The 15467-nt window shown below is 40.5% G+C and overlaps 1 protein-coding gene across 1 annotated transcript in view; it reads left to right on the plus strand.

Annotated features, from left to right (window-relative positions):
* Window positions 1-9000: 9000 nt before the first annotated feature.
* Window positions 9001-15467, plus strand: part of LRRC56 (leucine rich repeat containing 56) — a 53283-nt gene continuing 46816 nt past the window's right edge. Inside the window, exon 1 of the mRNA XM_064452416.1 lies at window positions 9001-9200. Within this exon, the coding sequence (XP_064308486.1) occupies window positions 9045-9200 (156 nt within the window). The 5' untranslated portion in view covers window positions 9001-9044. The remainder of the gene's footprint in view (window positions 9201-15467) is intronic.

A 15467-nucleotide genomic window follows, 5' to 3' on the forward strand; every position in this document is an offset into this window, starting at 1 on the left:
AGAGGGGAACGCTGGTGGAATACCTCAGAGGAATTAAAGGGTGTTCCTCTAAGAAGGTGACACGAACAACAGCCCAGCTGAACTGTCTCTGTACAAATGGAGGCAGCATGGGTAATAAACAGGAGGAGCTGGAAGCCACTGTGCAGCTGGAAAACTATGATATAGTCGCCATCACAGAAACATGGTGGGATGACTCACACAACTGGAGTGCTGCAATGGATGGGTAACAGGCAAATCAGGAGAGGTGGCGGGGTAGCTCTGTATTTTAGGGAGTGTTTGGATTGTCTAGAGCTTAATGATGGTGATGATAGGGTTGAGTGTTTATGGGTAAGAACCAGGGAGAAGGCCAGCAAGGCAGATATCATGGTAGGAAACAGTTAAAGACCACCCAACCAGCATGAAGAGGCAGATGAAGCATTCTATAAGCAGCTGGAGAAGCCTCACGATTGCTAGCCCTTGTCCTCATGGGGGATTTCATTCTACCGGATGTCTGCTGGAAATACAATAGAGCAGAGAGGAAACCATCTAGGAGGTTCCTGGAGTGTGCAGAAGATAACTTCCTGACACAGCTGGTGAGTGAGCCAACTAGGGAAGGTGCCCCGCTGGACCTGTTGTTTGTGAACAGAGAAGGACTTGTGGGTGATGTGATGGCTGGAAGCCATCTTGGGCACAGTGATCACAAAATGACAGAGTTTTCGATTATCGGAGAAGTAAGGAGGGGGGGGTCAGCAGAACTGCCACCTTGGACTTCCAGAGGGCAGACTTCAGCCTGTTCAGGGCACTGTTTGGGAGAGTCCCTTGGGAGGCAGTCCTGAAGGGCAAAGGAGTCCAGAAAGGCTGAACATTCTTCAAGGAGGAAGTCTTCAAGGCGCAAGAGCAGGCTGTCCTCATGTGCCAAAAGGTGAGCTGGCAGGCAAAAAGACTGGCCTGGCTGAATAGAGAGGTTTGGCTGGAACTCAGGAAAAAAACGAAAGTTTATGACCTTTGGAAGAAGGGGCAGGCAAGGCAGGAGGACTACAAAGGTATAGCAAGGTTATGCAGGGAGAAAATTAGAAGGGCCAAAGCCCAGCTAGAATTTCATCTGGCTACTGCAGTAAAAGACAATAAAAAACACTTCTATAAATACATTAGTAACAAAAGGCAGGCTGAGGAGAATCTCCACCCTTTATTGGATGTGGGAAGAACATAGTGACAAAGGATGACGAAAAGGCTGAGGTACTTAATGCCTCTTTGCCCCAGTCTTTACTAGTAAAACCAGTTGTTCTCTGGGTACCCAGCCCCCTGAGCTGGAAGACAGGGATGGGGAGCAGAATGAAGTCCCCATAATCCAAGGGGAAATGCTAAGCAATCTGCTACACCACCTAGATACACAGAAATCTGTGGGGCAGGATGGGATCCACCCAAGAGTACTGAAGGAACCGGTGGAAGTGCTCACCAAGCCACTTTCAGTCACTTAGCAGCAGTCCTGGCTAACGGGGGAGGTCCCAGTTGACTGGAGGTTAGCAAATGTGATGCCCATCTACAAGACGGGCTGAAAGGAGAATGTGGGGAACTACACGCCTGTCAGCCTGATCTCGGTGCTGGGGAAGGTTATGGAGCCACCTTGAGTGCCATCATGTGGCACATACAGGACAACCAGGTGATCAGGCCCACTCAGCATGGGATTAGGAAAGCCAAGTTCTACTTAACCAACCTGATCTCCTTCTATGACAAGGTGACCCACTTAGTGGATGAGGGAAAGGCTGTGGATGTTGTCTACGTAGGCTTTAGTAAAGCCTTTGACACCATTTCCCACAGCATCCTCCTGGAGAAACTGGCTGCTCATGACTTGGACGGGTGGGGTTGCTGGTCGATAGCTGGCTGAATATGAGCCAGCAGCGTGCCCAGGTGGCCAAGAAGGCCAACAGCATCCTGGCTTGTATCAGGAATAGTGTGGCCGGCAGGGGTAGGGAAGTGATTGTCCCCCTGTACTTGGCACAGGTGAGGCCACATGTCACCTACTGTGTTCAGTTTTGGCCCTGTCATTACAAGAAAGACACTGAGCTGCTGGAGCGTGTCCAGAGAAGAGCAATGAAGCTGGTGAAGGGTCTGGAGAGCAAGTCTTATGAGGAGTAGCTGAGGGAGCTGGGGTTGTTTAGTCTGGAGAAGAAGAGGCTGAGGGGAGACTTTATTGCTCTCTGTAACTATCTGAAAGGAGGCTGTAGTGAGGTGGGGGTGGGCCTCTTCTCCCTAGTAACAAGCAATAGGATGAGAGGAAATTACCTCAACCTGCACCAGGGAGGTTTAGATTGGGTATTAGGAAATATTACTTCACTGAAAGGGTTGCCAGGGATTGGAACAGGCTGCCCAGGGAAGTGGTTGAATCACCATCCTTGGACGTATTTAAAAGATGTTTGGATGTGGTGCTTAGGGACATGGTTTAGTGGTGAAGTGGCAGTGTTAGGTTTATGGTTGAACTCAATGATCTTAAAAGTCTCTTCCAACCTAGATGATTCTGTGTATTCTGTGTATAATAGAGTGTTCTGCTTTTTATCCTTCTATCAGGACAACATTTGACAAGCTAGCTCCAGAATGATTTAATTTAGAGGCATTTCCAGCACACATGATAAAAACTTTCTCATCACCATACAACCTCCTTAGCATGATCTGGGAAAGTATTATATATCCTGTTTTTTTAATACATGAAATTTGCAGATAAATAAAGGAGAAGTGGGTGGCATTTAAATGCATTGCCTTTTTATTTATTACTACTATGTTTTTTTAAGAGTATGAAACACCTTTTATCTCAAGGGTGCTGGCCCAAACCTAGCCTGGGTTTGTAGCATGCATTTTGTTCTCTGCGATCCCTGCGGCTTTGGACAATGGCACAGTTTGAACTCAGGTCTGTTCATGGTGGAGAAGTCCATGAAGCTCCCAAGAGCTTCCCCCAAGGACTCTGTGGGACATATATGCTGAGGCCTACCTACCACGGTCATGGCAACTGTAGATCAAGATTTAGATGTAAAATCAAAAGACCGTCAAGCACTCTTACAGCTTGTAAAACCATAAATAAGGAAGGTAAACAATGAGGCACTTGCTTTATGTGCAGATTTGGGTGCTTGAACCAAAGCTTCAAATTGGCTGAACAGTTAAACAAAACTGTCATTGTATGCATTCGAGTCATTCAATGTCATTGAAGTCAGTGAATTATTATGTTAAACGGGATGGTGGTGTCTTGATACTTCAGCATTCTCATAAAAGCCTATTTTCTTTAGTGGGGCATGCAAGTGGAATATTTATGAATGCTCTTTATAGTGTTAACGTGATCCCTTGATATTAAAGTAGTTGTTACCTCCTTCTGCTTAACAAAACCAGAAGATTAAAACAAGATGTGTAGTCATACATGGAACAGAAAGAGTCCCATTAATATCAGGTCAGACGTTTCATTTTTCAACTCTTTGGAAGTGGCACCTGCTAAAATAGAGTGGTGTGTTGCAGGATGCTTTATATTGCATAAATGTAGCAGGAACTGGTTTTGCCATTAGGGGTGGATTATTGTAACAGTAGTTTCCTGATGACTTCATAGTAAATTCCAGCTGCCCGAACAGTTATTTTCCAGAAGAGGTTATCTGTAGTACACTTGCACAAAATTACACTTTAAAAAGGCACTCATAATTCCCTTGGGACTTATAAACCAAACCTTTTGTCAAATTCTTAGTAAACAGAATTCTTTGTTTTCATTCTGTGGCAGTGGTAACAGTAGGGGCACTACTGTAATTTGTGATTCTGGATTAAACAAATAATAATTACTTTATGCAGGGCAAGAGAAATGGAAGTCTGCAGTGCAAGCTTCCTTTCATGAAGGGATAGATAACACAGTGGTTCTCAAATGTTTTATTTCTAGAGAATTTTTAGGCTGGTGACATGAGAGTAAGGGCATACAGATTGCAACACCGTACCTGAAACAGCACTCCTCCCTGTCCAGTGGAGCTATTTGAAGGCATGGGTAGTCACAGAGCAGGAAAGGATGCTGGTTGAGGAGCTGGCCTAAGGGAGCAGAGATTCATTTTTGTATGGGATGTTGATATATAGAGGTGTATATCTTTCCTAGAGCAAATCTGGATTGATTACTGTTGTTTGGGTGTCTTTTGTTTTGTTTTTAAATGGTAGCCTAATTGCTTGGGCAAGCTCTTTAGGTATTGTCTTGAAGGCTGCATTCGAAATCATCATGCCTAGTCACACAATTTAGAGGGTCCTTCCCAGAATTAAGAAGCCATAATTAATATGCAGTCAAACATTTCTAGCAACTGCTGTATTTGAAATGCTTATTAATATATATTTAATGAAGAATAAACGATCCTATCATGGACTCTTCAATAATCTTGTAGCAGGAAAATAAAATCTTGGAGTTTTACCAGTTTGTCAGACCCTAAGAACATCAAATAACTATTCTCTGCCAATTTCTTTCTAGCAGATTACAGTATTCTCCAGGGATTTTGAATACCATATTGTTCCAAGGATCATTTAATTTTAGTAATGATCTTTATTAGCTGTATTACTCTACATATGTTGAAAAACTTCTGCGGTTTTTAATGAACTTTCACAACATGTCTGTGGATTGAATAGCTTACAATAGTCACTCTCACTTTGTGTTGTGTTGATGGTAAGAGTCTGAGGATTGGCTAGGGGGAGACCCTACCATTGAGTCACGAGGTTCAGACAGGACCCCCTTGCTTTCTAAACTCCTCCTCAGAGAGGAGTCTAGGTGCGGCTAAGTCCAGTCTTAGTCTTAGACTTGGTCAACGGTTTATTATCTAAGGGTTGTAGAAGTAACCACTCATCAGAGTATTTGTTATTAATAACTAATTTGCCAGATACCCTGGCCGGTAGAGTTCAATGAGAACAATCACTGCTAGATTAATGAATAGTACAATTTATTAAAGCAACAGATACACAGGATTACCGGTGATAAGATTGCTGGTTACAAGACACACACAAATACTAAGAAGATGAGTAACACTGCTAGGATACAAATGCATTAAGCAAATATGAAGCATTGGAGATTTAAAGTGAAGCTATAGAGAGGTTTCTAAGTTTTCCTGGGGAAACAGGTGGTATACCCAGATGTTTTGATCTTACCCAGAGGCGTCCCAGTAGGGGGGAAGGAGGCTCAGCCTGTCAACTGGTCCCAGAAGTCAGAGTGGTACGTGATGGTATCTTCCCCAACACCCTCTTTCTCTTCACACATTTTATACTATTTTTTACCTTTCAGGTGGAGCTTGAGTGACTCTAGTCATACACACCTTTATTATGATTGGTGTAGAATTTCCTCGCTTTACTTTTAAAAGCATAGACTAGAAGAAACTCAAAGCGCAGGCCCAGTGAGGGGTGGTCGCACCTTAGGGGCGGGTAGCTTTTGGGATGGAGGTGTGTTTTGGTATTATAATGATATTATGATGAGCAAAGTTCACCAAAACGACAGCATTTTGTCAAAAGTATGACGGACTGTTGGCCCAGAGTGGCAAATATGCAGCATACCAGCTCCATGGTACCTTGAGTTCCCATTTATCACAGAGCCTGGCCACGATGCCTCCGTACCACTCCACCCTCCAGACAACTCCTCTTAGAGCCGGTACGCCAAGTTCTCCTGGCATTGCCAACATCTGTGGTTACTAGGGAACTTCTGTGGAATGGATTCCTCACATAGCAGCTGCGCTTCACCCTGACAGCTTCTTCAATGCCGTACCCCTTTTCTAAGTTTAATTTCTAGGTCACCTCCAGCAATTATTCCACACTTTGGGAAGGAGAGTGGCAGCAGTGGGGGAAGTTGGTAGATGAGCTGTTCACAGAATTAAAGATCTTCCATCTCACTGGTCTGGTCATTGATTTCTCCTGCACTCACTGATTATCTGTTTCTAGTTATCCACATGTGTAAGAGCCTGCCAAGTCAAGACGCATGATGCAAAAACTAATCCATTGATTTTCATTCTTTTATTCTTCTTAATGTACATATGCCGGACAACGCACCACACACACACCCCCACCCTCTTTTTTTTTTTTTTTTTTCCCTGCCATCTTCTCTTTCCCTGACACTGTCATCTACTTACTGGGGTTGCTTTACTCTCTCATTGAATTCATTGAAGGCTTGCATTAGGTGCAGGCAGCTTCTATCCTTGTTGGTCCCACAAAGTCTTGCAGGAATGATCTGTATTACCATTCAGCATATAAATCCAACATATATCAAATGCAGCTATCTTTTCTGTGGAGTAATCTTCAGGTTCATGACTTCTCAGACCTCCTTAATGACAATGAAGTCTCTCCAGTCCCTGTAAACTGTCCCACTGAGGCTAACATTAGTTTGGGTCAGTGGTTGCTTGTCCTGTGCATTTGACAGGCCCATAGATTTCTCATTTGCTTTTTAGCATTTTAAATGAGTGGGCGAGGTGTCTTCACTGGAATGATTTTATGTGTCTCAGAAAGTCAAGTTTTGTTTGCTGACAATAACTCAATTTGATCCCAGACAATTTGTAATAGAAATACTTCTCACTAATCATATGTTACAGTCATTACAAGCAGCAGATCAATAGCAGGAAGTATAGAATTGGAAGTGTTACTTCACATATTAAGCCACAAATTGATCTCCCTGTCAAACCTTAAGTAAGTGCTGTATCAACACGTATTTCAAAGATTGGAGGATGTTCTGAAATGTAATAGTGGTGGACTGAAGAAAGAAGAACAATTATCTGTTTTATACAAGTGTATTAACTCTTTACAGACCAAATCTACACAATCCTTCTATTATCTTGTTATGTATTGCACTCAAACATTACATCAGTGATTTCTGACTATTGCCCCACTTGGATCTGAAAACATATAGGATTATCTCTAGATACTAATGATCCTCGGCTGAATTAGGAGGGACCACCAGTACTTGCACACAATCCAACACAAGTCTTGTGCAACTGTCAAAGTATTCCAGCATTTATATGGCAGATATTCTAATCCAAGTCAGTTATTGACCAAAATAGTTCTTAGGAAAATAAAGACAACACCAGAAGACCTTGATATCGCGTAAGATTCTTTAATTTCCTTGACAACTGATGACTGTTGCAACTCAGTGTACTGACTAAATCATACCTACCTGCTCTGAAGAAAGTACAGGAGAAAAATCTGTGAAATTCTAGAATTCTTTTGGAAAAGTCACATAATAGAAATTTATGGTTTGTAGTTTTAATTCCAAAAACTAAGACACATAGTGTTTTGAGATCACTTTTCCTTCTTAATGGGCAGAAGTATGAAAGCTGTCCTTATACTACTGTGGGCACACTGAGGTTTTAGGAGCTGCAAATGTCATTGCTCAATTCACTTCATGGTGGTTTTTTTTATAAGCCATTAAGAAAGATTGAAAGTAGTAATGTGTCTCTGAGGTATTTGTTCTTAAATATTTTTTTTTTTTAAGCATTGAACATCATTGTGGCTCAGATGTAGCACATTTGAGAAGGTAACTTCTTCTCTAGGAGTGCTTGCCAGGTACATGCAGTGATCTGGGAAAAATATTTTTTGCTTTCTGTGGGTTGCCTCACCCCTGATAAGCGTACGGAAGGAGCACTTAGGAGTGTGAGGTTTTGGTCCTTTCTTCCTAATGCCAGGAGGCCCAGCAGGGACAGGTTTGGTGGATTGTTATTTGTTGTTGTTGTTGATAAGGGCTTTTTTTTTTTTTTTTACAATACTGAGTCTTTTGAATTTCTTTTGCTAGTGCAGAGATAAAGACTTTTGAAGATGTGAGTAGTCAGAGCAAGAAGTCTGTTTGTTGTAAACCTCTCTCACCTATTAACCAGTCAGTCCTCTTGAGTGGAGATGATTGAGCAGTCAGAACTTCTATTTTTCCTAACAGAAATCACTCCTGTGTTTAACTGCTTATTAGTATGAGGGGGAAGAAAGGTGGTAATTCTCAGGTCTTGGCCACCACTGAAGCCTTGTCAGCCAGTTATGATTAGGTTGATTATTTAATTACTTTTCCAGCACTAAGAATAAGTATCGCTTCACAGTGGAGAGCAGAGGAAAACTGCAGGTGTCTCTTCGGCAGAGCGAGAATGATTTTCTCTAGTCTAGCCTTTTGTTGTTACAGCAATGTTTCCAGCTATGATACTTCCTTGCTGCCAAGTGGTAGTAAATAGCTGTATAAATCATAGTAATGCTTGTACCATTCGGGTACAGCCAATTGCTTTTTGATTCTAACGGGTATACATATGCTTATTCTCATATTTCAAAGTTAATTGTTAGTATTTGGAAAAGCAATAGCTTTGGGAATTGAAGAATGGATGCTTCTGAAGTGCTTCATCCTCAGACTTTGGATTTCATTCCTCACTTGAAGCATACATGGTTTTGTTTAAATTGTGTTTTAATTTTATTTTCTCCAAGACTCTCTTCAGAACTAGAAGTCAGTAGCCATGGCCTTTCTGACCCAGAGGTCAGTCATTAACAGAGCAGGTATGTTTAATTTAGGGCAGCAAATACAGGCTGCTGCCGCCCATGCTACCTACAGGCAGAGCTCAAAATGCTGAGGAGAAGTGGTGACATGTCTTGGTGCTGGCACTTGCAGCCAGGAGCCTGGCAGAGTTTTGCTGAGTGCTGTTCACATTTCTTAAGAGGGGATGATGAGTAGGTAGGAGGCCCTCATCAATAGGAAGTTCATTGCCACCAGAGAAGGGTAAGTGGAGTAGTGAGAAGACTTTAAAGGACTAGTGTTCTGAGTTGTTTGTTCTTGACTACCTTCTTTGTACAGAGCCATAGGTATCCCTGGCTTTTTGTAAATGATACTTTGCTGTAAAAGCTTGCACTCAAAGCTGAATGAGATGTGGGATTAGGATAGCTCTTGAGGATGAAGAAAAGGAAGAACATATGTCATGCATTGCTTTGTGTTCTTTCTGATTAGAAAGACCTGTATCTCCATAGGCACTTGCCGACTTGCAATGGGAGTCAAAATAGATTTTGCTAAAGGGAAAATAATAAATACGGGGGAAAAATCAGACTGCTTGTTACCTTTTTGTTCAAGGCATATTGAGATGGACCTGAAGCAGAATTCTGGCAGAGTTTCTTGTCCAGCCTCAGCTGCAGTCCGGGTGACTGATTTGAGTTGGCGAGGCAACCTAAATCCCAATCCGCTGGTTAAAGATGACGGAGAGCTACTTATGGATGAATACCTTTCCCCCAGGAAACTGGTGAGTAGACATCCAACTTTTTAATGAAGTAGAAGAGGCAAACTGGCATATACAGAGCTGTATTAACTTAACCTTCCAGCTGCTCTTGTGATGATTGCAGATTGTTGTATATCTGACAGTTAGAGTTCTGCATAAAGTAGATTCTGTCTTAAGGAAATTGATCAAATGTTTGTCCTCCTCTCACCTTCTTTCATATCAAAAATATTCCCAGCATGAATGCTGCTGTCCTTATTGCCATCTTTCTTGAAGCAGCGTGAAGAAAAGTATGGGTAGCATATTTATAATTTAAATTATCATTAATGCCATCTGAAGTACCTTGAATCTTAGCATTAGAGAAAGCTTTTTACATTAACCTTGTTCTAGAGATTGGAAATGTAATTTTAATAGCAAAACATTTTTCTGAATTAGTGAAATCCTCTGTCCTGCTAAGAAGCCAATTAAAATATTCTGCAAGTACTTTCTATATATATTGAAGTGTGTGAGATATATCTATATATATCTCAAAGTGTGTGAAATTTCAAAGCACATTTGAAAGCCTTGTTCTTTTTTGACCAGGGGAAATTATTTTGGCATGCAGCCTATTGAAAGAGAGTACCATGCTGAAATCTCTCATGAAGGAATACTTGGTTGCATATTGTGCTGTATTTGCTCAGGACTAATTAAGGGTGAAATCCTTTGGGACATATAGGAACTGAGAAAATAACTTCATTTATCCCTGCTGAAGGAAGGGAGAGCTGAGAGCTGAAGTTAAGGGGAGAAGCCACAGCTTGCTTTGTTGCAGAGCTGGATAGAAATTAGTGAGAGAGATATGGGGCCAAGGCTGTGGTTTGGATGCTCCCAGCAGGCAGGGTGGTGATCGTGGTGTCTGTAATCCTCTGTGCATCCACTGCACTGGTGGAGAGACACTATTTTTTGCAGGCGGCATATTCCAGCTGCAGGTTTACACCACTCCCTAACTGTAAGCTAGTCACAATTTTGACTGTGTGCTGTAGATTAGACAGTAAGTTGTTCTCAGAACTACTCTTCCCTTAGTAGCTAAGTCGTTTAGTGTCTATAAAATGTTTGGAGATGTAAAAATCACTTTATGCAGAGCGTATAGTTTAAGCTTTCTAGAGAAAAATTGATATATGATCTCATGATCTATGCCATTCACTTTCCTTTGGCTCATGTGAACCTCTGACAACTTCTTGGTCTTTTTTTTTTTAGATCTGGCATAGAATTTGACCAGTCTAATATGTTTGTGGCCTACAATATCCTCTCTAAATCCAATGGGAAGCTCTCAGATTAGTCTGTTTTCTTAGGGCATGAACCATTAAAATAACAAAAACAGCTGTCCTGTGACTTCAGTAAACTCTGAATTAAACCCTTAGGTAGTTCTTTTGTTGGCATGAAATTCCTCTCTTTCTGAAGCTCTGCTGCGTTTAGTTCGCAGTAAATTGTAAGAAGAAAAGTGTATGTAAGGCAGTGTTACCCTCATCCCATTAAGTTGCAGTTCACTACTTTGTAATATTTTTTAAAATGCAGCGCAGAAGTTAAATTCTAGGCTATTTTTAAAATGAGAAAAAACCCTTTATTATTCATATGTACCCTCTTGAACTTAATTGAGTCTTGCCTCTTTAAGATTGTGTGTATTAACATTTGTAAGGAATTCCATTTCAAAGACTCTTTTAAATGCATGCATACTGTCCTACTAATTTTTCTGGACATAGTTATTTCCTGGCTCTGGAACCTGACATTTGTGTTGGCATAGCTGGGATACTTCCTGCTCAGAGGAAAAATTATATGACATTGTCAAGGAAACGTTAACAATGTTTATAGCTTGTTTTAATAACATGTCCAATCTATCTATTCTTTGACCTTTATGTTGATCAAATGCAAACCGCTGCTTCCATAAATTTACTTTCTCTGGATTTGCAAAGGTAAAAATAGAGACACTATTCAAATATTTAATCAAAAACAATTTTTCACATGCATTTAAGGAACCACATGCCATTGATAACCAAAATGTTTGAAAGGTTATTTTGCTTAAATCAATGCACTTGCAATATCTTCTTGTTTGTCTTTCATTTGTGAATATTTTAGGAGTTATTGATTGTATTCGCTGAAGTGCTCAGAGAAGGAAACAAATAGATTTTTAAAATACATGCTTATTAAAGTAAAATGATTGTATACTCAAATAAGGACATAGGCCCCAGTTCTGCAGTGTTGCGTAGGCAGATTTCTGAGGAAGGTTTTTGTTCTGAGTAACATACTCAGCTTTACTCCTTGGCCTTGCAATGTTCCGTCTTGCACCAGTTCAGTTTGAGCTCAGGAAGGCTGGCAGGTCTAGCTGTGCAGAATCTGTGAAGATTGGGCGCCTTGGATTGCAGCCTGCAGCTTTGTCGCTATCTGCACATTTTACTAATTTTGTCCATTTTCCAGGGGGATAGCAGTCTATTTAGTAGCGAAAACATTAGCAGTCCTCATTATTAAGGACTCTCTAAAAGGTGTGATACTTGAATTCCTTCACTTTTTTTCCCCAGTTTGGCTTAAATTGCTTCCTCTTTTCTTTTTTTTTTTTTTCCCCTTTCTTTTTTGCCTTCTTGGACCCCATAGCACATAAGACAACTTCTACAAAACTGCTGGTCCCTTGCCCATTCTCTTCCTCTCCACAGCAGCTCCTTACCTCACCTCACTTAAATCTTATTCTCGCTTACTGCAGGGTTTGTGGTCTTCTGTGGCCTCAGCACATTATTTCAGCATAATGATCACTTTGAAATCCTGTGTGATTCCATATCCCCATTATGTTAATCGCATCTTCTGTAGTTTCTGCTTACTGCCATCTCTCTTGCTGTGATGTCATGTAATGCCATTTTATATTTGAATACTCTTCATCCAAGCTACAGGTCAAAAGCTTTTGGTGCAAGGCTTGGTATCATTAGATGTTCTTTTTATTCTTTCTGCTAGTATCAGTGTCAATTTTCTGTTGTACTGTTTAATCTTCGTCTATATGTATAGGCATTTTTTTCTTTTCCATTCATACCTTTCCTATTAGTATTTCCAGCTCCCTGCTCTGCCTGTGCTTGTATGTTGTTGTTGGATGTTGTAGAGTACGAGGGCCAGCAAATTCCCCATTCTTCCTTTGTTCTGAAGACTGGCTATTAATGGGCAATATATTGGAATTAATTTTTAACTTTATTAGGGCTGTGGCACAGATTTCTCATTAAGCACGGAGGAACCGAAATTAAGGGCTCCACCTGTCCTGAATCAGGTTTTTATTTTGTTCTGTTAAGCCCCATCCCTACCATTTGCAAAGGATCTTTTCCTGACTTCCACAAAAAGCATTCCACTTCTCAGAATAAACTCATAAGGTCAAATGTCTTCCAGATATTGTCACATTATCAAAACTAATAATGTTTGTGCGTGATTTTTATAGCAGAAAGGAAGTATTTTTCTTATTTCATTATTTATTGATCCTGCTCCAATTAATGATGTTTTCTAAACTTAGGAACACATGTTCGGAAGTAGTGTTTAGTTTTATTGCTCAGGAGGTTAGGGTGTGTTTCATATGGTATGCACTCATCCTCATGGGGAGAAGAAAATCCTGGAGGGTCCTGGAACAACAGATTGGATTCTTGCTGAAGTGACTCAATCATTTCCTTTTTCCCTTGGCAGGAAGTTTTCCTCTCAGTTTTAAGTTAAATGGGTTTGAGAAAAAACTGGAGATCAAGGAAGCAAGTGGACAAGCTCAGTAAATTAGGTGGAGTCAAGGAGATGGAAGTGACTCTCTGAATTTGGATCTGCTGAATCCTTCATTAGAATTGTATAATCATTTAAAAATACTAATTAAAAAAAAAAAGTTTGAAGGGACCCAGTTCAATCTTCTGCCCAGCTAGTTTCAAAGTTAGATCAGAATGCTCAAGTAACAGATAGTAGTAAACATAATACTGTGAACAGGAAAAAAATTACAAAGCCTCGTTTAGTTTCAGAGATTTCCTTTAATATGTTCTTATCCTAACACTAATGCCTTTACTACAGTGAAGGCTTGTAGTTGTTATATTAGTGTTCATCTTGCCTCTTAGGCAGCTGATATTTTAAATTCAAATTGCCACATCAGGAGTCTTTGTATTTATATGCATACATGCACTTATGCATTCCTTTATTTGAAAAAAAAACCCCCAGATTTTCATTTGCATACAGTCACAGCTGCTTAGCTAACATAAAATGGCAGATTACAGTCTTGAGTTTTGCATGTTCAGTGACACAATATTGAGAAATGATTGTAGCTACTTATTATGGACCTAATTGCTAGACAGGAAAAAGAATTAATATTGGGGTATGACTTTTTTATATCTATGTGAGGAAAAGTAAATCCTTAGAACAAATATAAAGCAAAAATTGATGTAAGAGTATCCACTGTCCTGTCTGCTCTTGACCTGCATGTTAATTCAGTGCATAGTTAAAACTGAGCTTGTTTCCCCCTACAGAAATGGTACAGGCTATTTCTGGGAGATCAGCAAACCTCCCATGTAGTTTCTGATGCCCCAAGTACCTTTTGAAATTTGCAGTGGTTAGGAGCAACTTGCAGCATCAGACCTTTAATACTCGTTTAAAAAGAGAAGTTGTCAGTGCTGTGAATCCTCAGCATGGGTCACGGTGGAGCTGAACTAGGCAGGGCCCTATCCATGTAGATCTGTTGGCATGACTTGTAGGCTTCAGCATGAGAATAAAGACACTTACTAATACATCCACCACCACTTGCATTTCATAATTATTGCCCTCATCTACACTTTTCATAGAAGCCAAGATGATCTGTCATTATCGCAGACTGAACGACTAGCTGATCTCTTCATCTGAGCTGAGAGAAGAATGTATTTGTATTATATGCAGAAAGTAGTGAAATACAGCTAAATACTCTAATGGGCATCTGCAGCATGTAGCCATTTTGAAAGGAAGATTGCATATGGGACCGCAGGGAAGTTCTGTTCCCTCTTATTGAAAATCCCTTGAGGTAGAATCACTCAAAACCTTGTTAACATTCTAGTAATTTTCTTCTCAGAAGAAATATTTTGTCATACTTGTAGCAACATTAATTTTTTTTTGTGCAGGGAGAGATTATACTTGAGTTAGGAATTTGGAATAAAATTCCAGCAAAAAGCAATGAACATATGAATGGACATGAATCTAGTATTTGCATACAGGTGTAGTATTAAAAGAAAATAAGCTCACCACTCAGGAATTCCTGTCTTAGCCAAATTAACCAGGGTCAGCAAAATAAATGCACAGCTGGAAATGCTTCTCTGACAGCTGCACACAACGCGCTCTTCAGAAACATACCTACTTTTCTTAGAGTATGTGAAAAATCTAGGGAAGAGAGAAGAAATCGGTTGTATACACCAGCTTTAATTGAACAGATATTATTTGCCAGTTAAGGAATTTACAGAGAGCTGCAAATGGGACTTGAACTGGATTTCCCAGCATCCCCAGGTGACTGTTCTGCCAGTTGGGAAGCTCTGCAAGCACTGAAGTATTTTTCACTTGCAATTTTTTGCAGAATACTTATTGGCTCTTCTTGTCAGTCAGGGGAAAAGCTTTCCAAACTAGTGCACGCTCTCCAGTTAGATATTGGCCAGACATTTTGCATGATGGGAATGGTTTGTGAGCCATCATGGAGTTGCCTCTTAAAATACTGCCTAAATTATTTACCAATAGCTTCTGCATGATCTCATGGAAAATATTTTTACTGCTATTTTGACAGAGGTGCAAAAATGTAAAGCAAACTTTATCCATCTTTGTTTTATTTATCTTTTACTTATCTTTGAAGAATTGTGCAGTGTTTTACCATGGAAATTCATCCTTTCAAATAAACAAATTTAGGGTGGAGTATAATGCGTGCTACCCAGGATCAAGCTGTCAGGCCACCTTCTCGAACATCATGTGCCAGAATGCTTTTGATGTTTGATTCTTCGGGAAACATCCTCCTTCTCTATCTAGGTGATACCTGTCTCGCTGGGCAGTAGATGAGTGGCAAGCAGAATCCTCTCTGGACATGCACAATCAGCCTGAAATTATAGTTAGTTTTTTGAAGGTATCTTTTCGATGTAAAATAATTCTGAGTATATCCAACTCCTTGCCTGGAACAGATCCTTGGTCCCTTTTTGTCTGCTCTACATTAAGGCTGAGCAGCTGTAAACAGCCAAAGAAATCCCTAGGTGGCACAGCACCTTCATGTCTGTAAGCATTCCTGGGGCACAGGCAGAGAGACCTTCTGTCCCTGGCTGTCAAAAT

This window comes from Phalacrocorax carbo, chromosome 5 (assembly GCF_963921805.1).
Source record: "Phalacrocorax carbo chromosome 5, bPhaCar2.1, whole genome shotgun sequence".
Taxonomy (NCBI): Eukaryota; Metazoa; Chordata; class Aves; order Suliformes; family Phalacrocoracidae; genus Phalacrocorax; species Phalacrocorax carbo.